The sequence below is a fragment of the Xiphophorus maculatus genome, chromosome 3 (genome assembly GCF_002775205.1).
Source record: "Xiphophorus maculatus strain JP 163 A chromosome 3, X_maculatus-5.0-male, whole genome shotgun sequence".
NCBI lineage: Eukaryota > Metazoa > Chordata > Actinopteri > Cyprinodontiformes > Poeciliidae > Xiphophorus > Xiphophorus maculatus.
In genome coordinates this window covers 27,320,392-27,341,267 of record NC_036445.1, presented here as the reverse complement: position 1 = coordinate 27,341,267, position 20,876 = coordinate 27,320,392, and the positions used below count along the sequence as shown (strand labels likewise).

General features: G+C 38.8%; 1 protein-coding gene across 1 annotated transcript in view; it reads right to left on the bottom strand.

Moving 5' to 3' along the window:
* me1 (malic enzyme 1) overlaps positions 1-20,876 on the bottom strand; it is an 88,328-nt gene that overhangs the window by 34,120 nt on the left and 33,332 nt on the right. The window contains exons 2-3 of the mRNA XM_005809651.3: positions 19,039-19,172; positions 15,908-16,057 (exon numbers count right to left, since the gene is read on the bottom strand). Coding sequence (XP_005809708.2) covers positions 15,908-16,057; positions 19,039-19,172 — 284 coding nt within the window. The remainder of the gene's footprint in view (positions 1-15,907; positions 16,058-19,038; positions 19,173-20,876) is intronic.

Genomic DNA, 20,876 nt, shown 5'->3' with positions numbered 1-20,876 from the left:
CATTCAGAGGAAACCGGTTGTTCCTTACGTAAAAACCGACCACAGGTCAGTTGAATGCCGCATTGCGTTTCCAGCGCTGGTTTGACAATAGATCATGGGAACATTTGGATCAGCCCAAATACAAATAACTCTCATAGTTTTAAAAGAAAAACACCGACAGACAATGATGATGACGGAAAAGCTAGAACTTTTGTAAAAAGTTGAGGACTGACTGAATGACAATGATTCATGGCCCATGACATTGTCAGTGACAGTCAGACAAAAATATGGATTTCCGTTTCAGATTGTCTGAGGTGGCAGCAGGGTAGCTGTTAGTGTCCACTATGAAGCAGATGGAAAAGAGCTTTTAAAGTATCAGATTTTTCACTCTCTACCGCTAAGGAGATAACTCATGGAGTATGACACCAGGCAAGAACGTAAATAAAAAACCACTATATACTTTACTGTAGATTAACAGGTAAAAAAGTCAGGAGCCCCACATGTTTATGTTCTCAAAAGCATTTTAGTATGCTAAAAGATGGCCTTTATATTTACATCAGGATTGGAGAATGTGGAACATTGAGACGGTTGAAACCTGAAACCAACTGAAGGAAAAAGTTTAGGTGGTCATTAAATGTCTAAAACCAATGATTAAAATCGGCAGACAAACTACTTCACCATGGTTTTATTCATCCCTTAAGTTATTTTCGGATCTGATTATGTTGTTTTATTCAAAGTCTTTTAAGAAAGAGATTTGCTCCAATGCTCCAGCAATGATTTGCTGCTGATTTGGATGAGGGTCCCTCCACAAAGTGATGACTAATCATGATACCTCAGTCATTATTGCACCTATGTAAAACGGATTGTTTTTAGGTCAGTCCCACAGACTGAAGCTAACCACTTGGGAAAAAAAAAACCCACCACTTTAAAAAAAACATAGCTCATCTTGAATTAGATGGTTATGTGCACCGAGGCCGATGAGGATTTACACAAAAACCGTGGGCTACAAATGGGACCTGTAAAAATCTATTTAAAAAAAACACTTACATTTTTGCCATAACATACAACTCTGTAAATATTTAAGAGCCCACTGCACTGAACTGAAAACCTCAAGGTTATTCCACCAAATATTGATTTCTGATCTCTTCCTGAGTTAAAACATTAGTATTGTTGTTTCTAAATAAACATGAACTGGTTTTCTTTGCATTATTTGAGGTCTGAAAGCGCTGCATCTTTTCCGTTAGTTTGACCATTTCTCATTTTCTACATATAAATACTAAATTTTTGCTTGGAATTTCAGAGACATGCCAGTAGTTCATAGAATAAAAGAACGATAGATAGATCGATAGATAGAGAGAAACTTTATTAAACCCTTTGGGATTTTCCCTGAGGGAAATTGTTCCTGTCTCCCACAGCCCGGCCCTATAGTCCCTCTGTTTCTGTTGTACTCCTGTTAGCCCTCCTTCCAGCCTCCAGAGAGGAGTTGAAGAGTTTAATTGCACGAGGGACACAGGAGTTCCTCAGTCTGTCGGTCCTGCACTTTGGCAGAAGCAGTCTCCCACTAAATCTGCTTTCCTGGCTGCTGATGACAGTGTGCAGAGGGTGGCTGGCACACTGAGTTATTCATTTTACTCAAACATATACTTATAAAGACTAAAATCAGAGAAACTGATCATTGTAGGTGATTTTTTACAGAGATGCATGTGCCTTTTACACCACTTTTTTAAAATTTCAGGCCATTGCTCTGACTCCAAGAGTCTCGAGTCTTTCGCCATCAGCTTGTGTTTCACACAGGAAGATCACTGGTAGCTAACAATGATCCTACCACCACTTTCTGTGCAAATAATAATCGTTTTTTCTGTAAATAATCATATAACCCAGACATGCTGACAGTTTCAAACTTTAGAAAATAGCGTTCGCACAAGTCATCTTGAAGGATTTGTTTGACGATAGATGGTCAATTTTGTCTTGGCTCCACTTAGCTCCAGCCTATTCACCAACTAATTTAGATTAATAGTAAATGAAGATGCCTTGACTTATCTCTTGTAGGTAAGATATACGAACTTTTTTGCAAAATCTCATTTCAAAATTGCTCCGTGATCCCCTGGCCAGAGACATGTAGGATATGTGGACAGCAACGTAGCTCTTTTCTGATTGAGCACAGATCACATCCAACTCCAAACATTTTTTCTTTTTAAGTTGCCATTCCCATCATCGACTTCAAAAGGCTTTTATGTGTCTAACAAAGTAACAGAAACTCTGACTGGAGCAGGATGGAGCCTGAAATCAAAGTAAATGTTCAGTTCTCCTAAATGGACATCAGGTCACACATCATAAAAACACTTCAAAGAGAGTCTAAGGCAAGTCATCCGGGGTCCCTTTTTGACTCCTGGAGAAGACTACATCAACACTGGTGCTGCGCTTCACTTGCCTTGGAAGATCTCATTTATTTTATTGACACACATGCAAATTGTGCGAGTTCCACTTTCAAGTCGGAAAACTGGGGGATTTAGTAATTCTTGTGGTCAGAGACCAGGCTAATCACCATCAGTGATGCAAGTCCGGCAGCAGATTTCTCTCCCTTTTATGGAGTCAGACTTTAAGAGCACGTTCAAAAATATGCATTGTGGCAGCACTAACGCAACGCAAAATGAACCACCATGTTTGTTTCTGCAACTCTCCAGATTTTTCTTCTTTTCTTTCTTTTTTTTTATATGTGCGGAGGCCGTATTGAATTTGAACTTTTCAGGCACAGCTATGACAACACCCACTGGATCAGTCAAACAGTGCTTTAAAATTCTCTTTACACTTTTTAAAAGGGAAAATATCTCATTCAGGCAACATATAGGAAACACTGACTGCTGCTGAAGCTCATGTTTCCTGGCATGAGGTTTTATGGAAGAACAGATATAAAAGCTGCGATTAATGAACACTCTGTTGACTTTTCTCTTATCAGTATTAAGGAGGGTCTCATTTCAACTTGAGGCTGACCCAGTTTTGAACTGGTTTGGCTCCATGAAAAACAAAACAAAAAAAAACATCTGCAAATTGACCTGAAGGGAAAATAATGTGTTTTAAGGGTGAAGTTAACATTTGTTTAAACAACCATACATGTACACACGTACTATGTTCTATCTTAAAAAGGACTTTTTGTACCCTAATCCTAACCTAAACCTAAACTCAATTCATACCTTAGTCCTAAACCTAACCCCAAACCAGCACCTCTTCCTTTTGGGTATGGAATTTGGGTCCCATAAGGAACAGTGGGTACTCACAGCGTAAGTATTTGTTGGAAAAATATCAGGATGATGTTTTTGAGCCTATTAAATAACACTTTTCCATAACATGTTACAAGTTTTCATGACTTGCGTGAACTTTATGTATCTTTTCGACTTTGGTCATTCTATTCATACAACTTCAGAGAAATAATATTTAGCAAAGTCAGACTCCAAAACTGAACTAACTTTGCTGTTTGCGAGTCTCACCAGCCGTCAACGGGAAGAAGATGAAGATGTTAGATCTTAGTGGTTAGCGTTCTTTAGTGGTTTGGCTTCTGCTGATATTTATACATTTAGAAGTTTAACTTTAGCTATATTTTTATGTGTTTAGCATTAGCTTCAGATAACTTTTGCATGTGTTTAGCATTAGCTTCAGATACATTTTTTTGTATTTAGCATTAGCTTCAGATAATTTTTTTGTATTTAGCATTAGGTTCAGATAAATTTTTTTTGTATTTAGTATTAGCTTCAGATATTTTGTGTGCGTTTAGCATTAGCTCCAGTATTTGTTTTGTTCTTAACAGTTTAGCATCCGCTTGTGCAGTTTTTAAAATGTGTTTAGCAGCTTAGCTTTAGCAGAGAAAGCACTTTGTTTTATGTTTGGTGGTCTAGAATGAGCAAATTATGATTTGACGCAAAATATTCCTGTGTTTTAGTGCAAAATTAAATGTTCCTTCCTTGATCATCATGGCAGTCATATTGAATTTTTCAGTTGCTCATAATTTTTCTCCTTTTTTTTTCTTTTTTACAAAACGTTCCTGGGATCTGTGCCAAGTAGGGTTCTTGTATCCACATGTGAAAGACTTTGCTGAAATATTGAATTATGTGGTGATAAATAAAATATTTAACTATATGGCATTTACATGTCCCAAATCAATTGAACCTATGTAGTTCAAGGGTTTGGATCAACTCTACTAAAACAAGGGTGATGCTCCTAAAATAGCTTTAAAAGAGCCACATAAAACATCTGCTTTGGCTTCCACACACCACACACACACACACACACACACACGCCCACAGTCAACCTTGACCAGAGTAATAAAGGAATGAAATGAGTGTTTCAATTTGTAGTCCAAGTTTAAAGAGACCCTGCAGCAATAACTGCAGAAAGACAACACAGTTAAAACGGAATATATTAGTACAAGAGCTGGAGGTGGCAAACATTTGACTTTTCCAAATGGAATTTAATTCAACTCAACAACTTTTCCTTATTTTAGGTTTGAAAGCCCAGATCGTATTTTTTATTTTCTTCAAGACTGAAGACATTTTCTACATGCTGAATTCATTATGTTTAAATCACTGACACTGCAACTTTGTCCTCTTGTCCCAGAGCACTGCAAGTTCCCGTCAAAGTCATCAGAGGACTTTGTGGCCAACCTGAGTGACATGTGCTGGATACATTTTGAGCTTAATGCTGCTAAAACACCACAAGGTTGGCCCTGAAACTGCAAACCAGACTCTGTGCGACTCACCCAGAATATCAGATAAGCTCTAAAGGATATTTAGCAACTCCCTGTTTTCTAGTGTGGGCTGGTGAAATATTACCACTGCTAACCAAAATTTGGCATAGCAGCCAAACAAGCTCAACTCTGTAATTTTGTCCTCTGTGAAGATGTGAAGTCCTGTGACACAAAGGCGACAGTAATTCTCAATCAGCATGTTGTTATGAAAAGGAGGGAAAAGATTTTGGAACAAATGATTAGAAATGCACATTTAGTGTCATCGTTTAGGAGTTGGTGTGTACCACAAAACAGATTTCATACACACTATCAGCTATCAGAAAATATATTTCAGTGTTGTTAAGTTATTCTGTCTCCATACACGTAGAGCTATGTGTAGTGACAGATAGCTAAATGGGTGTCTGACTCCGACATGAAAGTAAAGTAGACATATGTTAACTTGCTTGTCTGCATCTCTACAACTTCATTAGCAATGTTTCCATGACAACTCTGTGTAAGTGCAAATAAAAACTTAAAATGAACCCATAATACTATACAATCATTTGTCTTAAATGATTATTACTTAAAATTGCCTGTGGCCAAATGAGACTAAACCATTATTTACTTACTACTTACTCAAGCTAACATTTAGAAAAACAATATACATCAATACTGTGCCATTAACATAAAATGTAAACTTACAAACAAAGCTTCTTCACTTCCCAACACAGGGAAGTGGAGAAGCTTCCCTGTGTTGGGAAGCTTCTCCACTTGCTTTAGCAAGACACTTCTACCTTGCTTTAGCGCTTTTTTGTCCCTCTTTCATGATGAGAACACTGTATTTCTTATTTTAAAACATTTAAAAAATGATACATTTTAGACCACAGCTTGAAGGCTGCTATGGTGTGTGGATTTAGCATGTTCCCCTTATACATGAGTTTTTGCTCACTAATGTTCTCTTACGAACCTCCAAGGCCTTCGCAGAACAGCTGTATTTATCCTGAGGTGAAATTACTTGCAGGTGAATTCCATTCATAAACCAGGTGACTTCTATATAGTTTGAAAATCCTTAAGTCCTTTCCTTCTCCTATGAAATCCGGACAGGTTTTTTTTTTTTTTCCTAAGTGTTTTGTCTAACGACTGGATCTTTTACTCAACTTCCCCCTAAACTAAATGCACATTTTCATTGCGCATTCCTGTGCTTCGGTAAACATAGTTTTCGACATCATAAAACTTGTGAGTCTTGAGCAAATTTTTGACTTGCAAGTAAAGTTTTTAAAGCCGCAAATTCAACATGTCTGCCTACTCCTTTCACAAAACATCAGTGAGTTGACAGACCCAAATCAACACAAAGAGAAACTTGTCTGGAAGGTAGAAAAAACGCGGACGGATGCTGCCAGTCGAGCTTTTAGGCTGACAGAAACAAGCCTTACCAAAAACCTGAAACGAATACTCCTGCAGTGATTTTAGATTTGCCAATGGAATCAACGGAAAAGAAAAAAAAAAGAAAAGTGAACTTTCTCCCAACCACCTGGCTGTCCTTGCAGAACACCACACACACACGGGAACATGTGGCAATGTGAATTTGCAATGGCCCATAAAACTTCAGGTCGCACACGATCCAGCCAGGTAGTCTCAACTGGGAAGACAGCTCATAAAAGCATATATTTAGCTTGATTGCTTTCCATGTTTATATAGTAAATTGTACCACTGCAGTGGATTTCAGCTGAGCATTAAATGCTACATCATTTATTGAACTTTGGAGGAAAGGAAGGGAAAGATTGGCAGGGAGACGGGCGACTGCTCAACTGTGCTCTGAAAGTTTGTTGCCGTCACTAGCTGAAGATGTTTAAACGGTCATAAGCCGTATAGTTTTACGCGAGTCATCAAAACCCAGATTGGAATGACTTCCAAAATCTCTGACGAGGTCCAAATCAAACCGGAACTCGACTTTCTAAGTCTCCTTTACATCATTGACATAAAAACAACAAATGTCATGAGGTTTTGTGGTCAAATAGCGCAGTATCTGTGATATCCATATCTGGCAGATATGGAAGACATTTTGTACACGTCTGTAAATAAAATCAAATGAAATGTCTCCTCCCAAACATTTACAGTAACCGAGTTTCCACTACAAACGTGTGAAAAACTTTGCCGATATTCCACTAATGTAAAGAATAAAACACGGTTTTGCAATTTTGGTGTTTCCATTAAACAAGAAACAATTAAAATTATACGTGAATAAGTTTATTCGTGTGACAACTCATGAAAAAAAACACGCATCGTCCTCCTACCGCTTCCTGTTGTCTTGTTCGTCTTTTACAGCAGGAGAAAAAGCCGGTTGCTGATCACGACTCGTGTGATGCGAAAAAAGCAGTTTTATGAAATAAAATTTATTTTAACATGATCCATAGATCACCTGACACAAAAACGTTTTATAAAAAACAAAAAAAAAAACATACAAACCATGAGTTGCTTTTCAAAATTGCCCCGCTTCCATTAAGCCAAGTTATTTTTGGAATTCCAATTTGCTTAATTATATGGTGTGAATGGAAACACAGCTAGTGTTATTCTGTGTGTGGCCTTGCAACGTCTTAAGATCACATCCTAAAAAAAAACAAAACCCTAATCTGTAGAGTTGGAACGCTTCATCATGCGGCATGTGTCCTTTCAGAGGAGGCCAAGTCGCCTTCAGCCGATACCTTTCATTAGAGGCTTAAAACTTCCTGCAGCTCACCCTCTGATTTCATCAAATCACACTCCTCAAGACTTCCCATGGCTGCTTGCAATGCAGTCCTCATCGTGCTAATAACTTAAACATCACTTCGCTTGGTTTGCGTTTTCAGACTCTCGGCGGTATGTTTCACATTCCTCAAAGTTTTCCACATTTCCTCATTTTACAGCCTCAAGCTTTGAAGTTTTTGAATGAGGTTTAAGTGCTACAAAAACACTTATTTTTTACTCTCAACAAAATTGTGAATAAAAAAATAGGAAAAATAGTTGGGGGTGGGGGTTATTTTAACTATGAATAACCCATTTAGTAGACTCCACCAATTAGAAATTTAATTGCAGGATAAAAGCAGCTGTTCTGAGAAGACTTTGGAATCAAATGTTGATATTACAGCTGATTTTTTATGGTTCCCTGCTGAACATCTAAAGGTTTTTATTTGTCCAATTTCTCTAGTTTCCCTTAAAAAAAATAGTGCTTGACATGCATGACAGGTTGATTTGTTCTCCTTTAAGTAGAGCCCTTCCTTCCTTTCTTCCATGTGTTAGATATGTCCCCTGTGAGGTTTGTTGCAAACTCCATAAGAGTCATCTCATGGCTTTTTACTAATTTAATCAATAAATAACTATCTGAAGTTGCGACAAAATCTTTGCTTTGAGGTTGTAACCCTGGTTTCTGCTAGCTCACCCAAAATGGAGACTTTTGTTCCTCTCATTAGCTAGATAATAAATTATATAGATTTGTTCTGTTTTTATGTCTGTCTGGGGATATTTCTGCTGTTGTTTGTCACTGCCCTTTAACCATGACAAACAACACTTTGTCTAATTCACTTTGTTTGTCAAGGCTCTCTAGTCATTACAAACAAAGTGAATCAGTTTATTTTAGTTACACCCAGAAGGGTTTTAGCTCAGATCCCATAATGACACAAATTAGTCTCTGATACTCGTTTGTTAGTATGATTTAAAAGATAAATTTTGTTTTATTTTGTTTTGTTTTGTCAAATCTGATGTTGGTCCCATTAAACTCCATTTACTGAGATATTTAGGCCTTGTGCACATATAGCTGGGTCTCTTATAAAAATAAATATCTCAGCCACACCTTTTTAACAAATATGGTAAACACAGAATTGCTTCAGAAAAGTTTTTAGTCACATGAAACCGCACAAATAGACATAAGCACGCAGGGGGCAGTGTAGAGCAAAGCTAAAACCAATGTCAGCCAATCGGATTGCTTCACAACAACCATGACTTCCTGTTAGGAATTAAATGCGCCACCAGGAGGTTCATTTGTGTGGACTGATGTATAGGTTTAACTACTTTTTAATAGCATGTTATAATATAAAGTTACGAAACTCGGCTCGGGAATTATGTCAAAGCAAGTATGTGGATATGTTGGTGCAATTTTTATCGCAGACTTTGGTCGGAGTTTTCATAAATAATTCTGTTTTGTGGTATAAAGCAGATTTTTTGTGTGTGGATGAAAGGCCAAAATGCATAAAAATGGATCATTTTCCCAGATATCTGACCAAGTCTGGTCTGGGTCTTAGATTTGATCATGAAATCCCCGTCAACACTTACTGAGTTAAGTGTTAACGTGATTTAATTTCACACCGGAAATGAGAGACGCCCCAGGGAACACCAATACACTGTTCACTTGAAAACAGCTCCAGATACCCGTTTTGGCATGACTTATTCAGCCTTTTATGTCATTGTAGAGGAATTTCTGCTCTATTTTCTTCATAGAGTTGTGCTGTTGCAGTGGTGTTTTCACCAAACACGGTGTTTCTATATGCACGTTACTTGATTGTCAGTAATTTTTCCCACTGCAGAAAGCTAAGTTTCCCTTCCCTGTCTCTCTACAAACTTGGAAAAAGAAAAAGATAGCACTTGTCCTCGCCCTCTGAGTATCTGAGTGCCTGGCTGGTTTTTATTTTTCCACATCCTGACAGACAGCTGGAGAAGTCAGCCAACTTTTCAATCTCAGAGAGGGAATCCACCCCTGGGATACTCACGTCCATAACTCTCCATCAGCCAGATTTGTGTCACATCCCTCAAAAGCTCTCGAACAGGCAGTCTTTCTCTGAAAAGAGCATTATTGGTTCATTTAGACGGCCTACGTGAAGCAGTGTCATGGAGACACAACCTCGCAAATGACTCAAGCAAGCAGAAGAGCTTTCATCCGGAACCCAGGATTATTTTTCGACAACAAAACCATCATCATTTATCACCGGTTAAAACTTCCAGCTGTCAAACAAAATACAGAAGCTATATTTACGACGAGAACAGACTTCAACTGTGATAAAAAAATAAATAAATAAACTTTTTCTTCTAAAAACCGTGCTGGTTAAAGGGCAAACAAATTAACAAAAATTAGAATGTCTAAACTTCCCGTGATATCCCAACGCTACGTTCCTCCCTCCGACGCATCTGAAGATCAGAGAGTCGGCCATGTTTTGACTCTTAATGGCGCTTGACCTTTGGCCTCCTGCGCACGGCCGGTTGTCAGAGTGTTTGGTCTCAGTTCAGCAGATTAACTGGTAAAGTCAGGCAGGACAAGGAAGGACCGCTGCTTCCACACAGAAAGTCTTTATACCTGAGAGGCTGTGATTAGAGGGCTAATCTGCTACCATGGTGGTCCGGAGACGCACACATGCACACGCACGCCCACACACACACTTAGTTGAACATATGGTGACTTCTGTAATCCATTAAGAGGATTTCTACGGAGTAAAAAGTCCTGTGAGTAAAAAGTCAAATAGAAACTGAGCTGCTTTCCTGTTATTGTGTTTTTTTGTAAACAAATAAGGAAATGCTCAATCTTTTAACACATCAGTATAAAATGATCAGCAGCAGGACTTTGTGCAATGTTATTCTGCTAATAATATGACTTTATTCTCAAAATATTATAATTTTATTCTCATAATTTAAAGACAAATTTTCTTAGTCTGGCCGTAACACTCGTAAAAATCCAAAAAAAAAACAAAAACAAGAAAATATGTTTTTCGTAGACTATAAACAACATTGTCTAATTTTGTTGCAAATCTGTTTCCACCTTTATTAAACATGTTCATATCATGAATAAACTGTGGATGCTCTGATCTGAATAGGTTGCCTGATATACTTCTCTGAGTACTATAAGATAAAATGATGAGTGCAGGGTCCAAGCCTTCCACCTGTGACCAATTGTTAACTATTTTTAGAGAAGGCACAAAGGCAACGTCACACAGAGTGAGTGAAATAATTCACTGAAAACAAGAACTTTGCAATTTTTCAACAAAATTTCAACACAGTTCCTGGTTTTAATCACCATTTGCTTATTTTAACAGTATTTGGTTAACTGCAGCCATATTGTCAAAAATACAGTTCAGGATATTGTTATCAGATTGGAATTATTAATGAGTTTTAATAGATCGAGTAAAAATAAATGTTGCTGATTCTTCCGTTTTAAGATAATATTGGAGAAGTTTCCACGCAGATGTGCTTTTATCAAGGATATTTATAAGAAAACTGCTCAGACACTTGCAGATAATGGCAATCGGTGAACAGTGAGGCATGCTGGGAGAAGATTTGATTGATTCAAGTTGACAGCAGTGCTTTCCCAATAAGGAGGAGCGTAACTCCCACCCATGGAATAATCTATGATCCATCAGGGTTAGAAAGGAAACAGAGATATTTTTCACCTGAGTCATCCTTGATATTGTTCTTTTCCTGAGCCTGCTTTGCTTTTCTCCAGTTTACTAGTATTTTTCTGAAAGGAGTTCATTTTGTGCTTATTTTGTTTCAAGGAGATATGTATAGATAAAAAAAATAAATAAATAAAAAGTTGTGAATTTTCAGAAAATGGGCCACGGCGTGCATACTTTTCCAAACACGAACTGTTTGTTAAGTCTGCTGCTCAGAGCGGCAGGTGACTCGGCGAGCTTGTAAAATGAAAGCGATTGCCATCGGTAACCTGCATCCAAAGATGACAACTCTGAACAGAGGCAGAAACGGTTTGAGTGGTAGTTGCTTTAACAAAACTGGGATCAATAAATAAAAACTGGTAGTGTATGAGAACAGCGAAACGAACTATGTGTGTTCTGATATTTGTTTAGGTTTAACAAAACAACTCTGAATAAATTTAATTCAACTTCAATTTATTTTAAATGGATACAATATAGAAAACTGGAATATTTTACTCACATCAAGCATATGAATTTGATTTCCCCACACATTCCTCCAAGCACTTGTGTTGCATCTTTTGTTGTGAAATTTTGTGAAAATAATACAATAATCGTGAGTTTGTTTATTGCTATATCATATTACTAGATTTTTTTAATTAATTATTTTGTGTTACATCACTGGATATACGTCTTTTGTGTCATTTTATAGCAAAATTAAGTAACTATGTTACCTTCAGTTACAAAAATGTTATATACATTTTTGTATATAACATTTTTTTAATATTCTTGTAATGTCTTACAAGAATTCTGACCCCTTGAAATGGCCTCTGTCTCTTTAAGAAGCTCCTGCACTTTCTCCTACAGGACATCATAATTCTTCCATTATACTGTTTACAACCATTCTTAGTTGAGTTGGAGTGAAAAGTAGTTTGCATGATGAGCTCAGAACAGGTGCAGTTCCACCAGGTGTTTGTTAATTGCTGCTGCTGCTAGTCTAGAGGAGCTGAGTAGAGGAGGAGCAGGCGAGGTCTGCTCTGTGAGGAAGAAGCCCCGCTTGGAGGAAATAAATGGCATTTTGCGAGAACGAACGTTTAGGCACCCCGAATGGTTGCCATGGGAGATTCAAGGATTTCTTGAACATGCATGAATGAATCAAAGCAACACTCTAGGTATGTTTTTGATGAGGGAGTGATATTATAACATGATGTAAAGCTTAAAAAACGTAAATTTTACATAATGCCACGGAAGAGAAATGGCTTGACTGAAATCTGTTGGGGCTTGTCAGAAATATACCAGCTGGATTCTGGTTAGCAGACCCCTGCCCAAATTGAAAAAAAAAACAAACAAAAAAAAAAAACACTACCTATAGAAGCTGTGGGATCTGGCAGAAGTACCTGCTCACATGCACAACCACTGAGGCGGAGTGTAAAAGCTGACTATTCCAGCCAGCTGAGTGTGAGAAGAGGGAAAGCAGGATGGAAATAGTTTCCAGTAAGTTCTGCGTGGATGGAGAAACGGAGAGATGTTGGGTAACAGCGCTGTGCGCATGGGAGAATATGGTTTGCCAAGGCATTTCTAATAAAGCTATTTGGGCTTCATTAGGAAAACCCGTCATTCCACAACTAATCATAAGCACAAGAATAGCATGAATGAAATAATCACCAAACAAAGCAGCACCGCCGCAGAGCGGATGGCCAGTTGGGGGAAAATCCTCAAACAGCTGTGACTATTTGGAACCTTGCTATATTCCTAATGCATGCCATGTTTCAAAGGATTGTCAAGATCTTTGGTTTTAGTGAATAGGCTTCTGGATTCCAAGAATATCTTTAAAAGGTTAGCTGGACTGTATTCCCAGAATATTCATCCTTTTAATCGTTTAAAACAGCAGTAAGTGTGCCGTAAGCGAGACCGAGAGGGTTCAAAACACAATGGGGGTGGTCTTTCTCCTTTGAGGCTAATTAGAGTAAATACACTCAACACCTCATGAATCTGGTTAACAGCAGGGAGCAGATCCGAGTAAAACACATTGTAGCCCTGAATACACCACTGGCAGCGGTAGTGGGGGGCGTGGCTATCAGCTGGTTGCTGCTGCCGGGGGTTTTGGAGGAGTTGCTGTCAGGGAAAGACGTGGACCAGATAGGCAAACACAGTTTTTTAAAAATGGTTTTGACACGTGTGTGTGAGTGAAGGTGTGGGAGAAGAAAATTTCATAACTCTGACCAAGAATGTACTTTTTCCAATTGAGACCAGGGGTCCCTTGATTTCACTCGGATATTGTTCCCTCTGTTCTCCATTAATTTCCAAACTGCAACTCTGCTCACAGGAACCCAAACACACTCTTTACTTTGAGGTCCTTCAGCATCTTTTGTGCTCTCATAACATCTTTTGGACTTATGTTGAACAAAAGTTCCGTTTTGTTCAGTTTTTATTTAACTTGATGTCAAGGGATAAGTGCGATGTAAGTAGTTATTTATAGTTTATTTTTTTAAGCGAGATATTGTTTCTATCAGGAGAATTGGACTCAAATGTTTTTGTTTCATTGTCATAATAACAATAAATATTCTATACTAATCTGGCTCTACCTCCATCTGAAAATGGAAAGTGTATGCCACAACTGCTAACCTACCAAGAAATCTGAGCTAACAGATGTAGCAGTAAGGGGGATTAATCAGAGAAACAGACACAACTCAGGTAAATCTGGAGGAGATACAGAAATCTACATGTCCTTTGTCAAAGCAAGGAACCCTGCTCTCACTTCCAAATGAATGAACGCAATCACATTCCATTGAACACTGCTTTCTTAAATCAAATACTGATTAAACAAAACAACTCAACACAGAGCCAGAGAGTCTAGTTTCAACATAAGTTGGGAAAACTATTGTTTTAATTGATAAGTGCAATCAGAAATGTCTTAGCCAGTGTGTTTATACATTTACACAATGTCAAAAATGACATTTGCCGTCATTCAAAGACTGCATGTTTCACTAACCAAAGTGTTCATGATGTGCTATCAAATTTGTGTGGCCTACCACTGGGTGATTTCCTAACCTCCCAAGTGGGAGTTTGAACTCATGTGGTAAAGGTTTGTCATGTTTTCCCACTTTCCTTTGTTATACTAACAAGAAAAAAAACCAACAGGTTCTCACCTCAAAGGAATAAAAGCTGGCAGCAGCTCCTGCATGATAAATCGGTTCCTACCAGTGGACTCCATGTGCTGCATTTGTCAAGAGGCTGGCATGACCAGTGGAATGATTTTGCCACACATGCAGCGACACAAGTGTAATGGCAAAACAGAACAAGGAGTACTGTACAGCAATGAATAAAAACCGGGTGGGGCCACACTCCCAGGAACTAAACAATGGGAGAAAGTAACAACACATCCTTTCTTTTGAGAGCAAGGCATGCTTCTGATGTTACCAGGTTTAAACGACACACCAAATGGAGGTAAATACACTGGACTAAAAGTTTAATATAACATCAGGGAAGAGATGCAACTCCAATAATGATGAGGATTTGACAGCAAATGTCTACAAAACATGAAAACGTGGGAGGTGTTAAGCACCAGCTAGTTAGACTGGACAGTAGGCTGCAGACGTTTGGATTCACAAGAATGAAACAAGATAGTTCCAATGTTGTTTGGGAAAACCCAACAATGAGGAATCGTCCAGTTGAAGTCTGATCAATCTTTGGAATTTCAGGTTTGAATCACAGACACGCAAGTTCAGACTCAGTGGGAAACAGTGAACTAACCCTTCGTTTAGCACTTTAGCTCCACAGCAGATGCTAGCCTTTGTGGTTTAAGCAGCTAATGGTTAACCAGTGGGCTGCACAGTTGGTAGAGCTGTTGGCTCGCAGCAAGAAGGTCCTGGGTTCGATTCCCGGCCTGGGGTCTTAATGCATTGAGTCTGCATATTCTCCCTGTGCATGCGATGGTTCTCTCCTGGTCCTCCCACAGTCCAAAAACTTGACTGTCAGGCAAATTGGTCTCTCTAAATTCTCCCTAGGTGTGTGTGTGTGTGTGCATGGTTGTGTGTCCTGTCTGTTTCTATGTTGCCCTGCGACAGACTGGCAAATACGCATTTTGTATCGCATTAAGAAAGGTCGATGGAAATGACAAAATTTGAAACAATTTCTTCACTATAGGCACAGAACTCTGAAAAAAATTCTAAGACCAGCTCGGCGGGGAGGTATTTGCTCCATGCTAGTTTGCAACTCTACATCTTTGTTTATGACCGCCGTACTTCACGCTAACACCTGACAAAATTATACTTTAAGTAACCTGGTTGACTTGCTCCAAAGCAGTAGATGGAAACACGGCTAATTCACATTTTCTTAAACATTCTAAAGGTTCGCTCAAAATACTCGAGACAATTGGGAGGAGACATAGGAAGACAGTTTACATTTGTGTCTTCGGTGACCGTTTCCTTTCTCTACCCAAAATGCTACTTTGCAAATAATTTAAAATCAGTCAAAACATGAACAACTTCCTGGCTTACTTAAAAATAAAAGCCTAAAACAGAAATACGACAAGGTGGCATAGTGATATTTTGTGGTTTTTCAAAAGACACATGCTTACAGCAAGTGAATAGCAAGACAAACTTCATGCAGATAAAGAACATATTGGCATTTTGATATGACTAGATCTTCTCGCATGCACACAGAACACCTGTCAGATGAGCAGAAAAGACAAACTGAGGAAAGGAAGATGAAATTGAACCAAAACACTTTAAGAAAACCAAATACCGGGACAGTAAATCCTGACCTATCCTAATGGACCATCAAAAAGCTGAAGAGTAAAGCTATCGCCAGGAATGTGATCTACCTTGGTCTTCTAAAGATGAGGCCATACTGCTGGCAGGCCAGGCCCACAGTGGGAGTGTAAATAATAGGCATGAACCTCTCCACATCCGATGTTATGAGTCGGTAGAAGAGCTTCTCGTTCCGGTCCATGAGCCCGATCAGGAACACGTACCTGCAAGAGTCAGAGGATGAAGAGAATCTGTCAAACCTTAACGCTCTCTGCATCTCAGTGATGACATTTGCTAGACCGAATAACTTTTTTTCCCCTCTTTCTTATACTCAGACGTCCATAAGGGTGCAAAAACGCTGCGTGAGTGAACTGCACTCAATTCCGATTTATGCAGAACAATTATTTTTAATGCCGTTTTTGTATTACTTCCAAATGACTGAAAACACATACAAGATGAAAGTGGACCTGCAGACATGTGACACAAACTCTTTGTTCTATAGACCGAGTGGGAAATGAAGGCATGTGTGTGACCTAAATTAAGCGCCGTTTGCCAGAAAGGACTCAGTTCCTAATCAGGGAGGTTTCCATAAAGCCATGAACACAAGGTGCCTGTTGTTGAGAGGAGGAGCAGCGTGCAGGCTTTGTCTGTTTTAGGTTAGGCTCCACCAGCTGCTCTTTGGAGATCTGCTACATCAATATATGTTTAAAAGGGTCAATTAAAAAGGTAAATAAAATTAGCATTAGAAAACAAAAAACTTGTTTTTGCATCTTATTTCCTTACCATCTGCTTTATGGCTGTTAACTAAACAGCAAACTGATGAAAGATTTCTGTTATATGGAATAACAAGATCAAACATGCCGTTTGCAAAAACCCAAAGTCTGTCTGCTGAGGGAAACCAAAGGCTGTGATGGACGGACAACAACCAACTGAGGTTTAAAGGGGTAACATTATGTATTTTATAGCACAATCAAGTGACTATCTTACCTTTAGTTGTCATGAAAATGCTGTGTATGTCAAATATTACTTAAAGGAAATTTGATTTTGTAATTTATCACCTTGAAACCGGGCTTTTGTCTCTTCAAACACTCCTGCTCTTTCTGAAACTCCGCCTCCAGGAAATCATCACAACATTGCTCCTCTATTAACTCTTCAACATCTATTAGCGACGTTACACTGAGACATACTGTAGCTCGTATAATGAGCTCAGCAGATGCGCCGATCTACCAGATGTTTGCTAATTGCTGCTGGCTAGTCTGAAGGAGCTGAAACTGAAGCTGGAGCTGCATCTCGAAGGTTTAGCTAGGTCTACCCAAGTGTTTTGGGTAGACCCAAGACATTAAAGGATTTCTCAAACATGCATGAAAGAATCTTGGCAACACTCCAGGTATGTTTTTGATGAGGGAATAACATTGTAACATGATGTAAGGCTAAAAAAAGTTGATTTTACATAATATTCCCCCTTGAAGGCAGGGTGTCAAACTCCAGTCCTCAAGGGCCGCTGTCCTGCAACTTTTAGATGTGTCTTTGCTGCACCACACCTGAATAGAATAATTAGGTCATTAGCAAGGCTCTGGAGAACTGATCTATGCAAGAAGGAGGTGATTAAGCCATTTAATTCCAGTGTTTTGTACCTCTGGCACATCTAAAAACCTAAGTTGGGAGGTGGTGATATTATTCCTACATGAGAGTTATAATTTTTACAACTTTTTCAGTAAATGGAATACAGCCTGAATCACCACATCAAGTTCCAACACATCACTGCAGATTGCTACTGCTAAATTGTGTGCTGGGGACTGTTAAACAAAAAAAACAGTGGGGAATTATAAACCATGGTGGGTACTAGTCTGCCTCGGAAAGAGCAAGAGACACACACCACTGCATTATGAAACAGTACGATAAGAACATGCTGATGAATTTTGGCTTTTGAACATCAGCTGCTTCATTTTAGAGCTGCTGTGGAATATATTTCCTTTTTTTTGCACTAATTACATGCATATGTCTTCATTACAGTTTGGAATCCACCTCTCCTAATAGCATAGTGGTCACGCCATCAATCAAGATCATAACCATGAGCTTGCTGTGCGAATCTCCTAAAATATATACAACACAAATGTGAGACAACTGATGAAAATAAAACTGAAAGCCCATATTTTAAAAAGTCATCTAAATAAATGATGGCATCCAGCAGTCAGTACCAAAGCAGAGCTGCTTTGAAAATGGACAGTAGCTTCGTTTCCATTGACTGTATAACTGCACAAACTGGAATCACAAAAATAACTTCACTTAATGGAAATGTGCCGGCTTCTAAAAACTATGCGCTAGGATGAGGTTTTTTTTTGGCTGTGTCAAAACTGCGATGGAAACACTTTTTCCGCATCACATGAGAACAAAAAACCGGATGGTACTTCTGGCGAAAATGACAAAGATGATGACAGGAAGTAGAAGGAGGACAATATCGCGACATGCTTTTCAAAGACTTGTTACATTAACAAACTTATTTGTGTTTTTGACTGTGCTTTTTATTTAATGGAAATACAGCAATTACAAAATTGCGTTTTACCAAGATTAGCGGAACATCGACAAAGTTTTGGGCACGTTCATGAGGCAAGTGCAACTAGTGACACTGAAAGCAGGGGAACTGCTGTTTTCAGATTCTGATTGACTGTCGTTTCTACACTTTAAAAAGACAACAGCCCTGCTCCTTTCCACTTTTAAAGTCACTTTTTCTCCCTGAGAAAATGTAGAATGGTGCAGTTTTGGATGAGCATCTGATGATTGAGGGTTGGGTTATGGAAAAGCAAATTTGCTGATGACTTCAGCTGCTTAAAAAAACCCAAAATGAAAGGTTGGCACATTGGTTGTGTAATGCTCGCAGCTAGTGGATATAAAACATGCAAGTTAGCGTGCAAGAAGCTTTTATTTCATCACCTAGGACTTTGTAAAAACAGAGAAGAAGGACTAAATGGAGGAAGGGTGGAAAAGGAGATCAGGGAGCATGAAGTAAAATTTATGGTATGAGAAGACGGATGATCTCAGAGGACTGATGGCTAATCTGCCTTCTGTGTTTTGAAAGGCTCTGCACAAAGGATCTGGTTGCACAAACAGAGGATCAGATGAGATTTAACTCATACACAAGATAACATACGAAGTCTGTCGGAACGCACCGCGACATCCTGGCTGGTTTCATGCGGAAGTGTCTCACCTGTCCAGGTCGTCCTTTTTCATGTCGTAGTTTTTGAGGACTCTGAGCAGCTGGACGTCCTGGCTGACGAAGCAGGGCGGCACCAGGCCGTGGATCCCCAGCTGGAGACGTTCCTCCAGGGAGAAAGCCATTTCCTGTAAGGACAAACAATATGACAGGATGCGGAGGACGTGTGACGATCACCCACAGACAGCGGCTGGAACCAAACAGGGCCAGCGACTAACTAAATAACTCTCATCTGTTCCAGTGGTGGTGTTAAAGTATTTATACCTCTTTGGAGTTTCTCAATATTTTTTCATGGCAAAATGTTCATAGCAAAAAGTTTCGATCACTGGCAGTTCCAGACAAGATTTACCGAGGGGGCCAGGGTGGGTTCAGGGTTTTTCATGAAAGCACAGAAGAAAGGATAAAAAAAAAAAGCCAAAACAAAAAAACAGCAAAAGAACCCAGCAAATATTTCATTATTTAATATATTAAAGCTTAAACAAATATTTTACATAGTTGTTGAAGCTGTCACTATGTTGTGACAATATAGTATGACTCAGTTAATCTTTGATTAAAAAAAAAAAAACATAAAAAAATGTAGCTCCTCTGATTTCTCCCAGTGCTTACTACAAACAACCAATCAGAGCCAGGAGGTGGGTCTTAGCTTTGAATGCTAATGCTACTTAGCATAGCCACCAAAGATGGCATTGAAACGGTTTTGCTGGAAAGGTAAACCACCATTAGTGTACAGGAGGTTGATTGACAGCTCTAAGGCCCTCCCCCCGGCTCTGATTGGTTGTTTCGTCAGGTTACGGTGCATTTCTTCAGATGGCAATAGTAGCTCAGGAAGGACGTGGAGGAGATCGATCTTTTCACAGATTATCTGTCACATATTATACTATGACAACATGATGACAATTTTAACAAATATGTAAAAACCATATTTTTTAAGATAAAAGTTCCTTACTGCATCTTTAAGGTGCCACTTGAAATGCTCTTTCAAGGCCCAGTCACCCCCACATCTAGAATCGTCCATGGATTTGTGGATTTTTATGAGAAATAGTTCCGTCAACAAAAATTTCCCCTTCCGCTATGGATCTCTGCTACTTTTCCAGAGTTAGTTCCACGTGTTAATAGGTTTTGAAGTTTCGCCATGCTGAATGAATATTGTCACCTTCCTAAAATAAAGGCCCAAGTCATTTTATTAAAATTTTTTTGCACAAAAAGTCATCACCTCTGTGATTTATGCAGCACAAAAAAAGACAACAAAAAAAATCACTTTTGGCAAAAAAAGAGAGAAAAGACTTAAACCATTACTTTTAAAAGGGGATGATACGATACGACACTAAATTCTGAAAGTGTCTGGAAACATGCTGCACAGATTATTTTTTAAAGGAAGAAACGCAGAACCACAAATATTCCCTTCAGTTCAAAAATTAATTCTGGACATACTTTTTTTATTATTATTTTATTTTTATTTAAAGTTTGAAAACTCCTATGTATTCAAAAGCAGATGGGAAAATCCCCAACAAAGCGAGGAACAAAAAGAATGTTCCTTGCTTTATCACAGCAAGAGTTAAACGTACTTTGCAGGGAGGGAGAGAAATCATGGCCAAACAGTCTGACAGGACAGGATGTTTATTCTCTGGCATATACTTCAGGGCAAGTAAGACGAACAGCCAGTCAGATTAACTCAACAAGTTACAGGAACGTAGGTGTAATAGTGGTTCAGCACATGTATTGTGTTCCATCAAAATTATGTGTTGCTTCAATGTTTGACGTGTAGTGCAGACAGTTTTCTACACTTTGGCATGCTTCTGATTATCCCTAAGAGATTTAGTTCCCCTACGATC